Raw genomic sequence first — 20,413 nt, forward strand, 5'->3', positions numbered from 1 at the left:
CCTAAGCTAGTTTCCATGCCAGCAACAAGTGATTTTTGTCATAAAGAAGTAAAAGCTGATTCAAACACTTCTTTCAAGAAATTTGGTAGGGAGATGAGGGAAAGAGATAGGATCAGAACTTGGCCTAGTAGTTTAGTGAAAGACTATTACATTTTTTTAAAGATAATCTCTACCCACGACATGGGGCTGGAACTCACAACCCCAAGATCAGGAGTGGCATGCCCTACCGACTGAGCCAGCCAGGCACCCTCCATTGCAATTTTTTGCTTCCTGAACCATTCCTTCTAAAACTCTTTTTTCTGCTTTTCACTTCCTACTTTCTTTTCTCTTTTCCCTCCATGTACGTTTCTGTGTTAAATAATTAAGGAAAAAATGGTAGCGAATTTCCTCGTATGTGCTATTTATTATAAATTTTGACTTTATTTTCCTTTAGACAAAATATCACACATATGTACCAGAGTGGTGAGCAGAAGTCAGATCATTCATTTCTTGACTCTGAAATTGCTGCTTCTCAGTGACTGTAATTATATCTTGTCTATTACTCCTTCAAGTTTGTCACTTTCTTTTTTATCTGAAGTTTTGTTTTATAGCTATAGTTTAGGGGATGACTAGGAGCAAGGAAGTTTAAAAATAAAAGTCTACGGAAGATTCTCTATGTACTAAATCACTCTGGATGTTCTTTTCTCATGTTAAAATTGACAACCTCTATCTTTAGCTTTGTCCTTAAATTGTACTTTACAGATTTCGCTGAGTATGGTTTGGTCTGAAAATATGTATCCTTTGCTTCTTTCTAACCCATTTCATCCATCCTTATGGTCCTAAGAGGTCTCAGAATTGTTTTTTCTGCATTCTCCCACTTTTCTTTCCTGTGATTGCCTGTGTATCATTCAGGTGCATCTGCCCTGGTTTTCCTGGGTTGTATGAAATACATAGGAGGTAGTGATTGCAAATGGATTATAGAGAATACCTATAATATTAATGTAGCATGTACACATACTGTATATTTTTGTATTTGTTTATTTTCTTTCCCTTGTTGCTTACTCCCCCTCACCCCCCAAAAAAGTCAACAACCCATTTTGTATCTCAGTTTCAGACCACCATCAGCTAATCCAGAAGTATTTGCTTTTGGTTATTTAAAAGAGTGACTTGGTGTGGTCATCAGAAAACACTTGCACAGCTCACTGTTATTGGTAATAATAACGACAGGTAATTTCTTGAGCTCTTACTTTGTGCCAACCAGTGGTTTAAGAACTTTGTTTGTTCATGCAGCAAATACTATTCAGAACCAGTCATCTGCTAAACACCATTCCAGCGTGTAGAATATACTCGTGTATGAAAACAAAGAACCCTGCTGCCATGGTGGTTACATTATGGCGGGGGAGCCAGCCTACACAGTGCGCAAAGCATATAATGTGTTAGGTGAGAAGTACTGTGGAAAAAAGAATAGGTTTGATGGAACAACTAGGCAAAAAATCAACAAGGAAAGAGAAGATTTGAACACTCTGCATTAACTAGACCTGACAAACATACGTGTATACTTCATTTTATTAGATACAGTGTTGTTTTACAAATTGAAGGTCTGTGCCAGTGCTGTGTCAGGCAAGTCTATGGGCATTCCAACATTTACTCACTTGGTGTCTCTGTGTCATACTTTGGTGATCTGTGATCAGGGATTACAATTCAGGTAATGGTTAGCATTTTTTAAAGATTTTATTTTTATTATTTAGAGAGACAGAGGGAGAGCAGGAGGAGGGCCAGAGGGAGAGAGAGAATCTCAAGCAGATTCTGTACTGAGTGTGGAACCCAATGTAGGGCTTGGTCCTGAGATCATGACCTGAGCCAAAATTAAGAGTTGGATGCTTAACCAACTGGGACCCAGGTGTCCCATAGTTAGCCTTTTTAGCAATAAAGTCTCTTTTCATTAAAGTATGTACATTTTTTTGTAGGCCTAATGCTGTTGAACGCTTAATAGACTATGATATATTGTAAACATAACTTTTATATGCAGTGGAACACCAGAACATTCATTTGATTCATTTTATTGCGGCATTTGCTTTATTGCGATGGTCTGGAACCAAACCTGCAGTGTCTCCAAGCTTTGCCTATATATAAAACATCCATCAATAGTAGAATATGCGTTCTTCTCAAGTGGACATTGGAATAGTCTCTAGAATATACTATCCACTAGGCCATAAAACAAACCAATATATTTGAAAGGATTGAAGTAATTCACATGGTATTTTCTGATCACAGTGGAATGAAATTAAAAATCAACAACAGGAAAATGTTTGGGGAACTCTCAAATATGTGACGATTAAGCAATACACTCCAAATAGCTAATAAGTCACTTTGGCAGCACATATACTCAATAACCAATAAGTCAAAGAAGAAAAATTAATAAAAAGAAAGAAGAAATTAATAAGGAAATCAGAAAATACTTTTGAGATGAATAAAAATGAAACTACAAAATGCCAAAATTTATGGGATACAACTAAGTGCTTAGAACAGAGTTTATAGCTATAAATGTCTATGTCAAGAAAGAAAAAAGATCTCAAATCAATAATCTGACCTACATCAAACATTGTAAGAAAAAGAGCAAATGAAACATGAAGGAAATAAAAGAAAGGAAATGATAAAGATTAGAGAGGAAATTAATAAAACTAAATAAAGAATAGAAAATAAAGAGTCAGTAAAACCAAAAGCTGGTTCTTTGAAAAGAACAACAAATTGGAGAAGTGTTTAGCTATACCAATTAAAAAGGAGAAAAGACAAAGTTACTTCAATAAAAAGTCTAATAGGGGACATTATTGCTGACTTACAGAAATGAAACAGATTAATACAGGAATACCACGAACAGTTATATATCAATTAATTAGATAACCTACGTGAAATGGACAATTCCTGAAAAGCACAAACTACCTGATAACTGATAATTAGAAGAAATAGTCTGAATAGAACAATAACTACTACAGAGATTGAATTTAGTAATCACAAAAGTACCAAGGTGTGTGGGGGGTGGGGGGGCGGGAACCAGGCCCAGGCTTCACTACTAAACTCTATCAAACATTTAAAGAAGAATTAAAATCAAGTTTTCACAAACTCATTCAAAAATTAGAAGAGGGAATATTTCCTAATTCATTCTGTAAGGCCAATTATGACCCAAATGTCAAAACTAGACAAAGATATCACAAGAAAAACTACAGATCATAGCTCTTAAAAATAGGAGCATAAAATTCCTTATCAAAATGGTAGCAAACCAAGGCCAACAATATATGATAAGAATTGTATACCGTTACCAAGCAGGATTTTACTCCCAGAATACAAGGTTGGTTTAACATCCAAAAATCAGTGTAATATACTGTATCAGTAAAACAACAACAGAAAACCCATGTGATCATCTTAATAGCTGTAGAAAAAAAAAGCATTTGACAAATTCCAACATATTTCATGAGAATATTCAACAAACTTAGAGTGGAAGAAAACTTCCTCAACCTGGTAAAGAGCATCTACAAAAATCCCGTAACATCCTATTTAATAGTCACAGACAATGCTTCCGCCTAAGTTGGGAAAAAAGATACGTCCACTCTGAGCACTTCTGTTCAACAGTGTATTTGAGGTTCTAACCAGGGCAATTAGGCAAGAAAAAGAAACGAGACATGCGTATTGTGGAAAAGAAGAAGTAAAACTATTCCTATTCACAAATGACACTTTATATAGAAAACTTGCAATGCCCCCAGAAAACTACTATAGCTAATAAATGAATGAGTTCAGCAGGTTTGAAGGATACCGAAATCAGTTGTAATGCAGAGAAAGGGGAACCCTCTTGTGCTGTTGGTGGGAATGCAAACTGGTGCATCCACTTTGGAGGACAGTATGGTCATTCCTCAAAAAGCTAAAAATAGAAATACCCTATGATCCAGCAATTGAACTACTAACTGTTTACCCAAAGGATAAAAAAAATTGCACATTCAGAGGAATACATGCACCCCAATGTTTATAGCAGCATTATCAGCAATAGCCAAACCATGGAAAGAGCCCAGATGCCCATCAACTGATGAATGGATAAAGAAGATACTCATCAAAAAGAATGAAATCTTGCTATTGGGAATAATGTGGGTGGAACTAGAATGTATTATGCTTTGTGAAATAAATCAATCAGAAAGACAAATACCATATGATTCCACTCATGTGGAATTTAAGAAACAAAATGGATGAACATTTAGGGCTGGGGAAAAAAAAGAGAGGGAAACAAATCATGAGAGATTCTTAATTATAGAGAAGAAACAGGGTGGGGTGGAGGAATGGGGGGATGAGATAGATGAATGGTGAGTATTAAGGAGGGCATTTGTTATGATTAGCACTGGGTGTTATATGTAAATGAGAATCACTGAATTCTACTCCTGAAACCAATATTGAACAGTATGTCAACTAACTAGAATTTAATTTAAAAAAGAAAAATCAGTTGTATTTCTATACAGTTTCAATGAACAATCTGAACACGAAATTAGGAAAACAATTCCATTTTTAACATCAAAAAGAATAAAACATAGGAATAAACTTAAAAGATGTGCAACACATTGAAAACTACAAAGTATTGTTGAAAGAAAGACAAATCAAAATAAATGGAAAAACATCCCATATTCGTGGATTGGAGGACTTAATATTGTTAAGATGGAAACACTCCTTCAGATTGAACCCAATCCCTATTAGAATTCCAGCTTCTTTTATAGATCCTAAGAGAGTCTATTTTTTGTTAAGATTTTATTTACTTTTTTGGCAGAGTAAGACATTGTGAGAGAAGTAACACAAACAGGAGGGGTGGGAGAGGGAGAAGCAGGCTTCCCCTCGAGCAGGGAACCCAGTTGGGCTCAATTCCAGGACCCTGGGACCATGACCTGAGCCGAAGGCAGACGCTAAAGGACTGAGCCACCCAGGTGCCCCAATACTAAGAGATTCTAAAATTTGGAAATGTGAGAGATTCGGAACGGCCAAAATAATTTTTCAGTTTTAAAACTAGCTACAAAAACCAGGAGGCAAGGCAGTATGGTACTAATGTAGTTATATAGGTTAATGGAATAGAATTGAAGCCCAGAAGTAGACCTATATATCATTGGCTAACGGATTTTCAACAAGGAAGGTAAGACTATTCAGTGGGAAAATGATTAGTCTTTTCAGAATGGTGCTGAGACAACTGGATAACAACATGCAAAAGAGTGAATTTGGACTCCTATTTGCCTCAGGAAATACACCAAAAATAACTTGAAATGGAACACAGACCTCAGTGTAAAAGCTAAAGCTGTAAAACTTCTCAAAGAAAACATAGGGGTCAGATCTTAGTGACCTCCGATTTGGCAATGGATCCTTTGATGTGACACCAGAATACAAAGTAAATAAATTGGACTGTTAGAAAATTTAAAACTTTGTGCTTCATATGACACTAATAAAGTGAAGAGACAATCCACAGAATGTGAGGAAATATTTGCAAACTACATATCTGATAAAGAACTTCTAACTAGAATATATAAAGAACTCTTAAAACTCAGTAAGAAGAAAGCTTGGTTTAAAAAATGGACAAATTATCAAAATCGATGTTTCTCTAAAAGAAGTATACAAATGGCCAGTGGACCCATGAAAAGATGCTTAGCATCATTAGTCACTAGGAAAATGCAAATCAAAACTATAATGAGAGAAATACATCCTTCTGAAGGTCATAATCAAAGACAGGTCATAGTGTTGATGAGGATGTTAAATAGTCTGGTGGTTCCTCCAAAGGTTTATAAATACGGAGTTACCATATGACCTAGCAAGTTCCACTGCTCGGTATATGTCCCCAAAAAATGAGCATGCATGTCCACACAAAAAGCTTATATATGAGTAATCATAACAGGATTATTCATAATAGCTGGAAGGTGGAAAACCACCACCATTTCTATGAGCCAGTGAGTGAATAAGCAAAATGTATATCTGTATAGTGGAATACTATTCAGCCTTTAAAAAGGAGTGATATGCTGATACATGCTACAACAAGAATGAGCCTTGCAAACATCATAGCACGTCAAAGAATCCAGAAAGTGAAGACTGTATTACATGATGCATTTATATGAGATTTCCAGAATGGGCAGATGTGTAGAGACAGAGTAGATTAGTGATTGCTCAGGGATAGAGGGAATGATAGGGAAGGGTGATAGCTAAAAGGATATGGGATTTATTTCTGAGGTGATAGAACTATTCTAAAACCGGTGACAGTTGCAGATATAGGTGAACGTAAGAACCAGTGAGTTGTCTACTTCAGGCAGGAGAAGTCATTTGCCTTTGGCAAGAGGGCAGGGCACGTGGGCGTGGATGCTGCCCGGTGGGCAGGGGCAGCTTATAGAGTCTCTAAGTCCTTAAATCCTCACATCAACTCTTTGAGTTAGGCACTTTAATTATCCCCATTAACAGATGAGCTAACAGAAGTTAACATAAAATGATTGGAGTCCGTTTCCCACAGGAATGTATCAGTACAGTATAGAAAGAAACTGCTTTGGGGAGGTCAGTGCTGCTGTTGGCATTTCTGACTGGGTGACTGACAAATCTTAGTTCTGTTTCCTTTATCTGAGGACACAAAGATACAATCTGAAACTTCTCTCCCCTCCCACCCCGATTTTTGGGGCAAATATTTTTCTATTTTTAAAGCATGTTTTCTTCCCAGAATAACCTCAGAAAAGGTCAGAAAGCTATCCGATTCTATCAGGCCAATTATTGTCCTGAAAGTGCTGTTCTTATTAGGAAAACCATTTTCTTGGAAGAGAAGAAATGCCCCGCCATCCTTTCCTTCACCGTACTGAAGTGTCTAAAATAAAGTAAAATTGTGTCTTTGTTATTAAAAACTGTAACTACTCTGCAGTGATGGGTCCATGGTCTGTCTCTGGTCACTAAATCTGCAGTTTCTGCTTAGGAAGTCCCAGCCCTAATGGGGGCTTCTGTCCAATACATTCCGAAGGAAAATATCACTGTCTTTTTTAAATAATCCCAAGGAAGGGTGCTGAACTCTAGTTAGAGGAGTAAAGATATGCAAGATGATATTTCTTGTGACTCCATTTGCTTGTACCACAGGGGGGAGGTGGGTGTAATTGTTTAGGAACACACAGTGTTGTTTTATGAAACATTGTCAATTTAAAATATATTTATATTAATATTGTCTGTAGGTCCTTTCCAGTCTCAGAAAAAGAACTTATTCCACAAAATTGTCAGCAAATATAAGCACAAAAAGGAGAAGCCTAATGTTCCGGAAAAAGGTATTGGTGCCTTCCATCCTCCATCAAGGTTTCTTGGCCACCTCCATTGTGAATCCATCTTTGAGTAACGCTTCTGTGCACCGCCTTTGCCTTTTCCTCCCCTTGGCTTGCTTCAGTGTCATCGGCTCCTAATGCAGGCGTATTCACGATTTCTAGACTCCGCAGCTAATTGCAAAGAGAGATCTCCTTCACTTGGATTCCTACTCAAATCCCATAATGTCTCTATTTTCAGCATTCCATATGAATCCTGAAATTGCTTTGTTTTCATCCATATTTGGTGCATTTTGTAACTTAGTCTTCTTGAGCTCTTATCCACTTACTTCCTTTGACTATTCTCGTTTCTCTCATGTTCGGCAGCCTTCAGACCAGGACCACGTTTTCCTGCCTCCTGAAACCTGAGGAGTTTCCTATTCATATGAGAGTGCCACCATTTCTGTAGTTTCTCTGACCCTTGAGGATTCTTGTCTGGGAGGATTCCACTCCACAGCTGTAACCCGTCTCTTTTTTTCCCCCGATCTACGATACTGCGTTTGCCGAACTCTTCCCACCCCCTTCAGTCACACAACTTCTTTCCAGAGGGCACTAGAGATGCATTGCCCTCCACCGTCTCTTCACTCTGAGCATCTGTCTTATTGTTACGATTTTGATGGGCCCTTGAACCTCTTCAGGGCTCATCTGAAGATTTCCTTCTTCTCATAGTTCAGGACTCCTATTCTTATTCCACCTAAAAGATAAACCTCCCCATCTGGTTCAGTCCAGCCACATGTCCCAGAAGTGAGGCTTTCTTTAGCATCGCCCTGCATGTTCCTGTCGTGACTACTGTGAGCCTACTCATCTGAGGCCCATTCGCATCCTCCTTGCATGGCCAGATGTGAAGCCTTTTGTGTTTCTGGAATGAGGCTTTAAATGCACCTGTCTTCCATGTGTAGACCTATGTGCCTACGTGTTCCTGTATGTAACTTTTTACTTAATTTGGGTTTTATTTTCACCTCTGTTCCAGCCTCTTAGTTTTGTTTTTTATGTTAATATTTTTTTCTCTGCTTCTAGTAGAGAAACCTCCCTTTTTAGGTAAAATGTCAGCTTTTATCATTTACTTATAACTGATCTTCAGTTGTCTTGATTAAAGTCTGAGAAATTATCCAGCAGTGTATTTCGTAGAAGGCAGATTTATTTTCAACCCATTTCCTGTATCGTCTGATTATTTTAGTTGGCAAATGCCATTTTGAGAATTAGTTAAAGTAAAACTCCGCTTCTTTTGTGTGATAAAGTTTCATATTTAAGCTGTTTTGTGTATTGTCTTCTTTTTAGTGTTATGAGCCTGTCCTAGGAGTGGAGTTTCACTTTCTTTCTCTGTCATTGTTTTTAGGAAGTGGGGATAAATGGTCAAACAAGCAACTCTTCTTGGATGCCATTCACCCTACAGAAGGTAAACATGGCAGTATTCTCTATCATTCTAGGTAGTCTGTGTTAGAAAGGTTTCAAAAGGCATAATATATATAGGCTCACCCGAGAGTCCAATACCTGAGGGCTCGTAATTTGGTTGTTTTTAATTTTCAAATCAAAACTGTCAGAATTTTTGACCCTGCTGGGGGTCAGGCAGTGTGTCATATGGAGCTTAATTTGTCTAAGGGGCACTTATAACCTTTGAAACCCATTAACCAGAAATTAAAGTTTTCCATAACTAAAAATATTCGTGTTGCAGGCAGACGTCTATGGGTAGAGTGGAGCCAGCATGGGGCTTTCCTAGTTGGCTGGGCTTGGGCACACCAACAGTGTTCCCATCCTGAACTTTGCCCCAGCACACCTCCCAGTACCTCTAAATATGTTCAGATGGAATGCTCCAGAGGCTTATGGATAACCAAGGAGAAGTTCCATGTTGACTAGCATAACATTACAGCTTCCTAAGTGCAGTTTTTACTTCAAAATTTCCCACAGCCCTATTTAGTTGTGATGTCTACCTAATTTTTGTTAAATATTGAACCCTCCAGTGAGTACTCATTTCTGTGACAGTTAATGGGCTGTCCTCATTGATTCTTTTTTTCATTGTTGCTATTTTTAAGGAGCTCAACTTTTTTTTTTTTTTAAGATTTTATGTATTTATTTTAGAGAATGCGCGCCTGCGCATGTGAGCTGGGAGGGACAGAGTGGGGAGGGAGAGAGAATCTGAAGCAGATTCTGCACTGAGCTTGGGGCCCCACATGGGGTTTGATCCCACAACTGGGAGATCATGACTGGAGCCAAAACCAAGAGTCAGACGCTTAACCAACTGAGCCACCCAGGCGCCCCAAGCTGAACATTTTTTATAGTCCTTAATTAGGAGTCGCTTCATTTGAAAACTAGAAGCAATCTTAAAGATCGTTGAGTCCAGTCCCTTTGATTTACTTATAACCAGAAAGGGGAACTTAAGAAGACCATGTCTTTTGACTCCCAGATAAACTCTCGTTCCTTTCCGGAGAGGGAGAAAAAAATTTCAGATGCACATTTGGCCTCAGTCATTTATCAGAAATCCTCATGTGTTAAAGGTATTTCTCAAAAAAATATTCAAACTTGAGTTTATAGCAAACATGAAATTGTTTTTATTTGGTAGTCACAGTCCGCACAAGCCAGATGTCTGCTTTTATATCACTGCACTTTTATAAAAAAATGCCAGAGTGTATCTGTTGTCTGGCCTGCTATTTCACATGCACAACCTCTCCAGAGGACTGTTTCTGCTCTTAGCTGCAAAGCCAAATAGGAATTGTCATGCTGCTCTCAGCATTAAATGCTAACAACCAAAATGCAATATATATGTATTAGCTCTTGTGAATTTTAAAGATATATTTTGCACAGACTTGATACGTGCAAGGCAGTGATGATCAATCAGAGAAATCAAAGAGGCTCTTAGACCATCTTACTCCTTACTTGAAATGATACTGTTCTAAATGTTTTGTTCTTTAAACAGTAACCCCATGTCGTGCAGAGCGTGGTTTCATAGCATGGGCAGAGAGGCAGAGAGAATGAATAAGGTTGGAATTAGGAGGCGTGGGTGTCAGTCTCCCATCTACCGCTAAGGAGCAGTTTTCAGTGGCATGAATTGTGCTTAATCTCTCCAGGTTCACTCTCCACTTGTGTACTAAGTGTGTGTATGATGCGTGTGTTTAGGGGTGGGGTGACTGCCGAAGGGGGTAACATGTCGGCCTCAAATGTCATTTTCCCCCTCATACTTGCTGTTACTACCGGGTTTTCTTGAGTGGGTAGTGTGGTGCTCGGGGTGGCCTTAGTCTGCAGCCCTAATTCTGCCCTTTAGGGGGCAGAAGAGTAAATCCATTTCAAGTCTTTCAGGCAGTCCCAAGGGTTTAGTGGAATAGAGTTATTATCGCTGATATTAATTATGTTTATTACTAATATTTATGACTGCATTACAAATTTTAAAGAATATGCACTGAAAACTGCATGTCTTCTGGTGTGGAGTGTATATTCACTTTATGTGGTCAGGGTAAAAGGAATCTGTTTGTGCACCAGGAATTACCAGTAATTTAAAGTGACCTTTTTGGCTATTGATTTTCATACCTTCCCCTATATTTCCTTGTTCAGGTGGTGATGGTGCACTTGGTAAATTATCTAGGCCCTCTCTCCCCATTGCTTATTTAAACTCTACCTTGGAGAGCATACATACCTAAGGACAGAAGATGAAACCATAATCAGGATAATGTTAACATGTGCAAAGGTTAGACAGGGCTTATTTATAGCTGATGTCTGTACGAGAAATGTTGGTTCCACTGAGGTGTTCAGCTCAGTTTGCTCTTCCTGACTTGGGCTAAAGGGGATGACTTCAGGTTCACTATTCTTTTTTGTACCATCCTGAGTATAATTGGCTTGCAGTTCATTCCCCCCCCCACCAATATCAGAAATCTTCAGGTGCTTAGTAATCACATCTGCAGTTTAAATGCTAAGCTTATAGTCTATTTAAGCATTTTTCCCCATGCTTTTAAAATTTAAAATTGCGAAACCATTTCTTGACATTTTTGCAGATCATAAAAAGATTGCTTATCACACTAGAATTAAAGGTTAAATTATCAGATAAACCAAGATGACTTGTATCTGCCACTGTGTTTATCTCTGTACCAAGTTCTGGTGTCTTATGTTCATGCTTAAATTGGAGGTTTCTAACTGTAATAATAACGATGAAGATAATTAATACTTAATATTGCTTTATAGTTTCTAGAGGGCTTTCACAATTTTTTTTTAAACTAATCTTGGCAGGAGCCCCAGAGAATTCAGGAGGGCTTATTAGCCCTAAGTACATCGTAAGAAATTGAAGCCTGACCAACATAAGCAGGAAGAGAAGAAATCCGCACTCTTTCCACTAAAACACATGGGCTGCTTACAATTTCGATTTTTCAGGCATATCTAAGCCCTTATTTGGCTCAGATGTTGCAATTATAAATGGTATCTTAAGAGGGGGAAAAAAAAAAACAACCCAAACCTGAGACTTAAAATCTCCAGAAGATTAGTTCCTTTGCAGTATATAAATCTAATTATGGGGAGAAAAATCTGGTTTATAGTTAGATTTTCAAACATGATCCACAACGCTCAGACTAACCTTGATCTCTTTTCTCAAGTTCAAAATAGCTGCTATGTAACTTCAGCAGGGTCTCCTGGGATCTTAGATAAGGCTCATTCATTTGATTCTGTTTCCTGTGTTCCATTCAGCATCTGACTACATTTTCAGCTCAAGAGAGACCAACCAAAGGCTGTGAGATTCCAGATTTGGCTATAGTAATTTCAGTGTAGGTTTGATTCCCCTAGTTGGAATGTGAATTTGTAACTCTGGAGCACTCTAGTGGCCTCCCAGGGTTTGGTACAACCACAGTGCTGCTATCTCAAAAGATTCACCCCACATTTGGGGAGCAGGGTTTGGAAAACAAGACAGTCTCTTATTGCCACATTCCTAATGTTGGCTCCAGGAGTGAGCTCACATTATCTCTCTCAGATGATACACTCCAAGTGTGTTATGATTATCGTGGAGTATAAAAACTAGCCCTGTGGAGTTGTTTCGCAGTGCTTGGGTAGGTTTGTGTGTTCAATTACAAGCCGAAAGAGAAATGACTAATTTGTTTTTAGAGGACAAAAGCCTTTCTTTTCTCACATTTCCATTAGTTTGGCAGGGAGGGGAAAAAAGAAAAAAAGGAACTGGCTTACTCTCTTGGTGCTCAGCTTCAGACTTTTTCTCTCTCTGAGCTTCTTCCATTTCGTGTCTCTCACCACCAGGCCTTCCTTTGCTTTGCTAACTTTGCTGGACTCAGATCTGCTGTTGTATCCCAGATGGCCACTTCTTGGCCTTACCTGTTTTTCCCAGTTCTTCTTTCTTAGGATAGGGTTCTCTCTGAGTGCTGACCCTGAAGACTGTCATTGGTCTTGGCCTCCAGACAGCATCCTAATGTTCTGAGGATAGCTCCTGAGTCAAAGCATGGGGTAGACTCAGGCTTACCTCTGCTTCCAAATTCTGGCAAGATCTCATTATATCCCTCTTTCAAATGTGGACAATCTCCAGGCCCCATGAATACTTTGTGATCTGGCAGTATGTTTAGAGGAGGAGACATCAACAGAGGTGGCATGACCTCCTTTTCGGTGATTTATGAGAACCTTCAGTGTGTTCTCACATTTTCCCTCTTCCACTTGGTCTGCAACCTAACTTGCTCCTTTTCTGTCTCCCAGTACACCAGACTCTGGGACCTGATGGCTGGTGTCTGTTGGCCAGCCTGCCTTCTACCCCAGCTCCTTGTCTGCTGGCTTCTGAGCTTCTCTGAGTCCCAATCTGCTTTTAGGCCTTAACTCTACCTCCCTTTTGCAATCCCTTTGCAGCCATCCCCTTGGCTTCTTACTCTGTTTTTACTAATGCATCTGGAACACACAGGAAACAGAGCAACCACTGAAATGAAACCATTCGAAGGCTTACCAAAGGCAAGAGAACTAACAGTCCTTGTCAAGGGAGTACTCTTCCCTTGCCTTGAGACTCTAGAGCTGGCTGGAGGCTGGCTGGGAACCTGATTTTGGGCTATGTGACAAATGACAAGAATTTGGGGGGCTCATGGCTCCTTTAGAGCTAACTAGTCCAGCTTCCATCTTTATATGAAGAAACTAGAGACCTGTGGTCCTGCAGTTAATAAATTAAAAAGTCAAGAGTAGAATCTAGGTCTCTCTGTGACTGTCATTTCTGTTATCCCATGGTCTTTGTATAGAAATCAGGTCATCTTTTCCTACCCCACGTGGCCTTTTCTTTGACCTCCTGGGTTCTTTCTTTCTCTAAGCAGTTCTTCTGATGTAGTTCACCCTTCATCTTTGGAACCCTGCTGTACCCTTATTTCTGTAAGTTCTAGATTTTTCTGGGAAATGGAAGGAAAAGAGGGAATAGGTTAGTGCTTTTTCTGGAAGAGCCATCTGTAAAGTTGTGTTCATATTGGAGAAGTGATTAAGATTCACCCCCTATAATCAGAAGGGATAACTGAAGGATCTGGATTAAGAAACTAGGAATTCTGAAGCTTGTGAATATCTAATAGAGGTTTTTTATGCTCAGTGTAAACTCATATTCTGACTTCTTTATGGCTATCAGAGGCTTTGAATTTCAAGGCTAATGCAGAGTCATGAAACTTCTTTGGAGGGTTTCTTAACCAAATTATCCTTTATTTTACTGGCAGCTTTTATTGAAGTTTAGACTAAAAAAAAAAAAAATCTTAAAATACATACCAGCACTGCTCTATGTTAAGCTAAATATCAAAGTATAAATACACCAAGACTGTTTCCTGGGTACAGATCTACAATTTAAAAGGAGCCTTTTTTCCTAATTTTTGATTACTTGTTTGAAAAGATACTTGGGAGTGTTGCCAAGTAGTTTCTTTTAAGTAACTATTATCTTAAGCTTGTCCCACATGGCCCTCTATTATGCTCTTTTGAGGTAAGGCCAAGCCACAAGTCCTAGTATGATTTCTGCTTTACATCCTTCCTTTTGATGTAACTGAAATGATTTCCCACTTGTTTTGGAATGGGAATCCTGGAATCAGTCACTTAAGGGCAAAGATCTTAACAAATTCATAGCCTTGCTTTCCCAAGGATGTACCTAACCTCGTTAAAAACCCAGATTAAAATGTTTAAGTGAAGCCCATGCAAGGTTTTATACCAGCATGTGCATTTTTCACACCCTGAGTTATTCTTGCTCTGTTCTCTTCCTCTTATTTTAGCCTTCTTTCCTCCTGTTGTGCGATTCTCATTGTTGTATTTCCAGCGTCTTCCTTCAGCTCTGCCTTCCTATCAGCACCTTCAGTTATCTCCTGGCTCTGTGCATGGACTAGGCCACTCAGACCTTGATTTCCCAAACCACACTCCCCTCTTTGTCAGAAACTGTTTCTGCACCTCTCTTAAGGATTGGGTGATTTAAAAATGGAAAGATGCCTTGCCTCTTTTCCCTGCTTCAAAGCCCTTAGACCATGAGAATTTTAAAAAATAAATAAATAAATAAATGTCTCAATTACTAAGCTTGACTACATGAATATATTCTTAAAAGCTTACTACACTCCTATCTACATATACTTGTCTTACTTTTAAATTGGGGGTGGGGAGAATGAACTCCTAAGGAAATGAGTGTATGAGAAAAGATATAGGCATCCTCAGCCTGTTTGAACTGGACGCAAAGGACTTGCATGGCATGCGTACTCCTTACTCTCAACACAGTGACTCCTCAGACAGAAGTGTGTGCTGCTAAATGATTCACTGGTGTTCAGTTAGAATGAAGGCACCTAATACCTTTCTCCATTTTCAGTCACGGCCTGTGGTACTTCTTTAAATTACCTCACTAATAAGCACATTGACCAGGTCCTAGAGTTCAGTGAATGGGAGAGTGTTTCCTTATGTGCAGGCGTCCCCAGTGTGGGTCAGGTCTTTGCTGAGCAGTCAGTATGCACAAAAGGAGGAGGTCAGGCCTCACAATTTCTTTTCTGACCAGTCTGACCTGGTGACTGAAAGCAAGTGTCCCAATGATGACTATAAATTTAGAAGCACATATTTAATCTCAGTGTCCTCAGAAGAAGAGAAACTTCCCTTGTCATCTTCCCCAGACCATGTTGGCCAAGAGGATCTCGGATAGGAACCCTGACTCCCATGTAGAAATTATGTTCTGTTGGAGCACAGTTCACTCAGATTTACGTACACTGTATTTCCCACCAAACCTGCAAGAGCCAAACACTTAGAAAATAAAATGTTACTCTGATGGCCTTTTGGTTCAGTAGTCTATGAAAAGAGAGAGGGCATCTGAATCCTCTGTACATAATTTATCAAAGCAAATATAAATACGTATGTTTGGTTAAAATCATAGGCAGCATTTTCTTTTTCCCATCAATACTTTGAAAACTCTAAATCTCAGTTCTCCATTCGGATGGATTAGGCATTGAGAAATGTTTCTAAGAGTAATGTTGATTTCTTATGTTTTTGAGTGTAACTATATATGATCTGTCCTATTTCAGCCATATTTTCAGAAGACAAAAACACCACAGAGCCTGCTCATAAGGTTAAAAATGCCCTATCCATTCCCAACGCTCCAGAGCCAACAACGCAAGAACCCTTGGTGGGCAGCCAAAAGAGAAAAGCAAGGAAAACCAAGATCACCCACCTTGTCAGGACAGCAGATGGCCGGGTATCACCAGCAGGAGGTACTTTGGGTAAGAAGAGGGAGCTTTAGATGAGAGAAACCAGAGCAAGGTGGTGACTGTCAGGGCCACACTGGACAGCAAATGGCTCTAAGCCAGCTGTGGGTCCTCATTGAAAAATAGATCTGTTCTGTGGGCTTGGCCGCAGGAACATTTTCTTTCTCTGGATCTCCTTGAGAACTAGTTTTCCACAAGCTCCCAAATGTACAAAATGTATATGTGTTAAAATCATAGCTCTTTTTCCGAGAGCATTCTTAGAAAGGAAAGGTAATTTTTAGGACTGCGTGTTTTTCCTTCTCTTTCTCAGCATGCACAAAAGCAGTCTTCATTAAGTAAATTCCCAGCGATCCTAGACTTTTAAAAATACTAGATGAATCAGTGTTTCTTCACCGTTCACTGTTCAAGTCACTACAAACCATATTATCAAGTATTTAAAACCAGTGGATTAAGGAACCTTAGAAAGCATCCAGCACTTTCTGATAAGTTGATTCTCACCACTGAGGGATCCTGAGAATGCTTCTGGATTTCTTGAGTTCTCTGGGCTGATCTTTAACCAAATCTTAACTTACACTGAATTTCTCCATTTTTCAGTCATGGCGTGTGGTCTCTTGGCTGTTCCTGGTGACCTCCGTTGCGGCAGAATTGCCTGAGGGGCCCCAGTTAAGGAGGACAGTTAAGGGGGACAGAGAGTGACTCTGAGCACCTCCCCCTCAGATCTTGGGGTGCTCCATCAACCAAGCATTAGTGGCCTTAGCTATGGTTGTCCTTCTACCTTGCGGCACCCCTGGCATCTCAGTCCCTCAGCTCTGAAGTGTCCCTCCCCCTGCCCTATCCAGTTTCCAGAAAAAGGTTAGAGATCCACAGTGACTTCTATAAATAGAAAAAGTGTTTAGAGCATAAGGGGGGAAAAAGAGTGAAAGACAAACCGAGAAACAGGCTCTTAACTATAAAGAACAAGCAAACTGATTGTTAACCAAAGGGGAGCTGAGTGGGAGGACGAGTTAACAGAGCTGATGGGTATTAATACACTTATCATAATGAAAAAATAAATTAGTAAAATAAAAACAATGTTTAAATGAGTGTGTTTTGAGTGTAGTATTTATAAATACCTGATTTAGGTTAATCTAATTGCAAATAAAGATTCATTGCTGAGATAGAATAGGAAGACAATTAGTGGGTTTCATGCACATTTTGTGTTTAGCATGTGTACATTGTTAGAACAATAAAGCATATTAAATATTCCCATTTTACCCTGTTATATCAGAGATTAAGCTCAAATTGGTAGGATTTCATTTTTTAATACATTGACCTACTAGGTAGAAGTAGGGAGAGAACTAGATCTAGTTTTCCTGATATGTAGTCCAGTAGACCCCTCACTCCTTCCATTTTCACTCTGGGTTCTGTTCTGTGATTTTGATTTCATAAATTGTTATAGCTTCATTTTCACTTACAGAAAGAGTGAAAGATCTTAGAAGTATTCCCTTCATTTAGAAAAGCACATAGCACTCTCATGTTCTGATATATGGCATTTACAGCCTTTATCAATTGCTTTCTATATTCAGAATGTTTTAAAAATCATGATAAAGATTCCTCCTCCCTTATTATAACAGCTACATAGTAAAGAAAGTGTAGTCATTTCCAACAGTATATTTTCATAGCAGATTAGCATGTCTTTTTGAATACCAGAGGTCCCTTCATCTTCCTTCTAGTAAGTCCTCAGAACAAGAATAACAGCTGGGGATCTGGGATCTGGGATTGATCGATCTCATTGGGATTAGTTTAGGCCGTCCTGAATGTTGGTGTCAGAGCAAACCCAATGTCCAAGTTGCCATAGCTGGGCATCCTACGGCTTCATCAGAAATGTCTGCTTGGTCGGGTTTTTAGGGGCCTTCTAGAGCATCTACAGGCCCCTTTGCCGAAGTCCCATCAGTTTTATTTTGGTCAAAGCCTATTTTTTCTCCTCTTACTCTGAGACAGACCTATTCTTTGGCCTTGGATAAAACACAGCTTCTCTTCCACTTAGTTTCAGGGCATAACACTGTCCATAGTTGGAATTGAGCTTGATAAAAGAGTTTTATTACTATGGGAGAGGAGAATCTGTAAAGCCTTGGTACTCCATGGATGACAAAAGTGAACAAAGAATTCATTAGCTCATTTCACATTGTCTGGCAAAGGGTTTTCTCTGTGTCCCTTCTCTGGAGAGGACGTGGTGATCCTCCTATGATGAATTTCCCTTTTGTTACAGATGACAAACCAAAGGAACAACTGCAGAGGAGTCTCCCGAAAGTGACTGAGACAGGCTGCCATGACGAAGGCCCCCAGAACCCCGAGGCCGTGGAGACGCGGAGCAGCACTCCAGAGATGCCAGCCGTGTCTGCGTTCTTCAGTCTCGCCGCGCTGGCCGAAGTGGCCGCCATGGAAAATGTGCATAGGTGAGCGGTGTGTGTCACCGGGATGTTGGGGGTCCTGGCCAGCCTTACCCCCTCACGTGGAACAGGGTTAGGGAGAACGACATGGAAGCCGAGGCTTACTTCCCGACGGGATGTGTGGTATTTTTCACAATGTGCTGTGGTTCACGAGTAAGTCACGTCCTAATTAGCAGTGTGGGAAGATACCGGAAAATAGCCAAGTATCGCATTTGACTCTCTTGTTCTGTGGCTGCACTTCATTTCCATAAGAGGCGTGGGAGAGCAAAGAAGGTGCATTATTTAGTCGTTAGGTGTGAGCTTCAGGTGTGAGCCGCAGACCTGGGTTGGAGCCCTGCATCCACCATTGGCAAACTGCAAGGTCGTGAGCAAGATGGATCACTCCCCTCTCTACTCTCCGGTTTCTCTTCTGTGAAATGGGTGTGGGTGGCACTCATTGCACAGAGGTGTTCTGTGGGATGAACTCGTGCACCAGGGCAGGCACACGGGAGACGCACCCTTGGGCATGGTGCTGGTGGTGGTGGTCATGCTACTGGAAGGAACCATGCTCAGGAAGAAGGTCCTGTCACCCATGTCGTGGAGGGCAGGGGGCCTGCATTTGTCCTTGTCTGTTTGCTGAAGAGTCATTTATTTCTCTTGGCCTCAGTTTTCTCATCTTCCAGTGAGCAATGACGGTATCCCCCAAGAATCCCAGAACTGTGAAGATCACATGGGATCATAGATCTGAAGGCCTTTTGAATCAGGAAAGCCTCACAGAAAGTATATTAAGTTCTGAGCGTATAATTGGGTATTCTGCTATTTAAATGGACCCTTTGGGAAGGCAGAAAAGCCATTTGTAAATTCAGGTATTTCATACTTTTGTTCGAGGTGGATTACCCACGGATGAACTACTTTCCCAGACTTCCAGTCTTCACCACAAGAGTTTCAGATCTAACACAACCTCCACACCCACCCATTGGGCTTCACTCTCCTCTTCCACATCCATGTTTAGGAGGCCCTGATGTAAGCTTTGTTTGCTTCTTGCTCTTGTCATACTATAGTTCTAGACCTTCTTCACAAATCACCTCTAGATGAGATAAGTCAAATTCCTTTTCACATGTATACTGCAAGTGCCTAATAGCAAGTGAATGCTGACGGACACTGTTAAAATCTGCTCACGTCTCCGAAGGAGGGAACACACAGTTCTCCACTTACGGGCTTTTACAGTCGAGTACAGAGGACAGACTCCTCCGCATGCAAGAAGATGAACTATATGCCTGCTTGTTCCTAAGTGCCCCATAAATTTCGGAAATAAGAGGCAGTGTGAGAAGTCAGAGGGGATCATAATTCAGGGCTTGGAAAAGTCTGTCACACAGCCCCCTTTGCTGCTGCCAGCATCCCCTCAACACAACTGCGGTCCACCCTGGCTCCGCTCAGCAGCCTCCCAGGACTGGTGGCTTGTGACGGCAGGAGGCCTCAGCAGACCTTGCGTCTCACCTCCACCACCCCGTCCTCACTTCCTGCCATCACGTGGCATCACTTGCTGCTGCCCGGCCCAGCCAGCTTCTGGGCTTTACACAGTCCCCTCTTGGGCAAACCGCTGCCCTCCTTCCATCTCTAGTCCTGCTGTCTCCTCTCCGTCTTCCTCCCGAAGTCTCTGGGCTCTGTGCATACGCTCCCAGCCCAGCTGCCACACTGGGTTGTAATTATTCATGGACACATCTGTCTCTTCCTGGTATATTTTGAAAGCACAGCACTGGTTTTAATCCTCCTGTCCCCAGCTTCCTTAGCTCTTGGTGTAACAGTGGATGAATGAAAAATGGTTGGGTAGATGAGTAAATGATGTGTTCTTGAAGTGTGCCTGCCTAAGCTCACCAGCAGGCATAGAGCAAACGGTGAGAGCAAAGGTTCTTGTCTTTAAAACCACCCATTAGAAAGAACACTATTGCATACTAAAATCTTCCTATCAGTCACACCAATGGTTAGTGTTCTTAATTTCTAGAAAAACAGATCCCCTGAAGAATCTTGGTTGTAATTTTAGCCCTTACCTGTT

General features: G+C 40.4%; 1 protein-coding gene across 9 annotated transcripts in view; it reads left to right on the forward strand.

Moving 5' to 3' along the window:
• BBX (BBX high mobility group box domain containing) overlaps positions 1-20,413 on the forward strand; it is a 273,737-nt gene that overhangs the window by 247,489 nt on the left and 5,835 nt on the right. For 5 of the 9 annotated variants that reach the window (XM_032852106.1, XM_032852113.1, XM_032852110.1 and 2 more), the window contains 4 exons: positions 7,188-7,277; positions 8,644-8,703; positions 15,773-15,967; positions 18,201-18,387. In XM_032852106.1, coding sequence (XP_032707997.1) covers positions 7,188-7,277; positions 8,644-8,703; positions 15,773-15,967; positions 18,201-18,387 — 532 coding nt within the window. The remainder of the gene's footprint in view (positions 1-7,187; positions 7,278-8,643; positions 8,704-15,772; positions 15,968-18,200; positions 18,388-20,413) is intronic. The other 4 variants (XM_032852108.1, XM_032852111.1, XM_032852114.1 and 1 more) reach the window with 4 other exon arrangements.

This window comes from Lontra canadensis, unplaced genomic scaffold (genome assembly GCF_010015895.1).
Source record: "Lontra canadensis isolate GAN:19392208 unplaced genomic scaffold, GSC_riverotter_1.0 scaffold6, whole genome shotgun sequence".
Lineage (NCBI taxonomy): Eukaryota > Metazoa > Chordata > Mammalia > Carnivora > Mustelidae > Lontra > Lontra canadensis.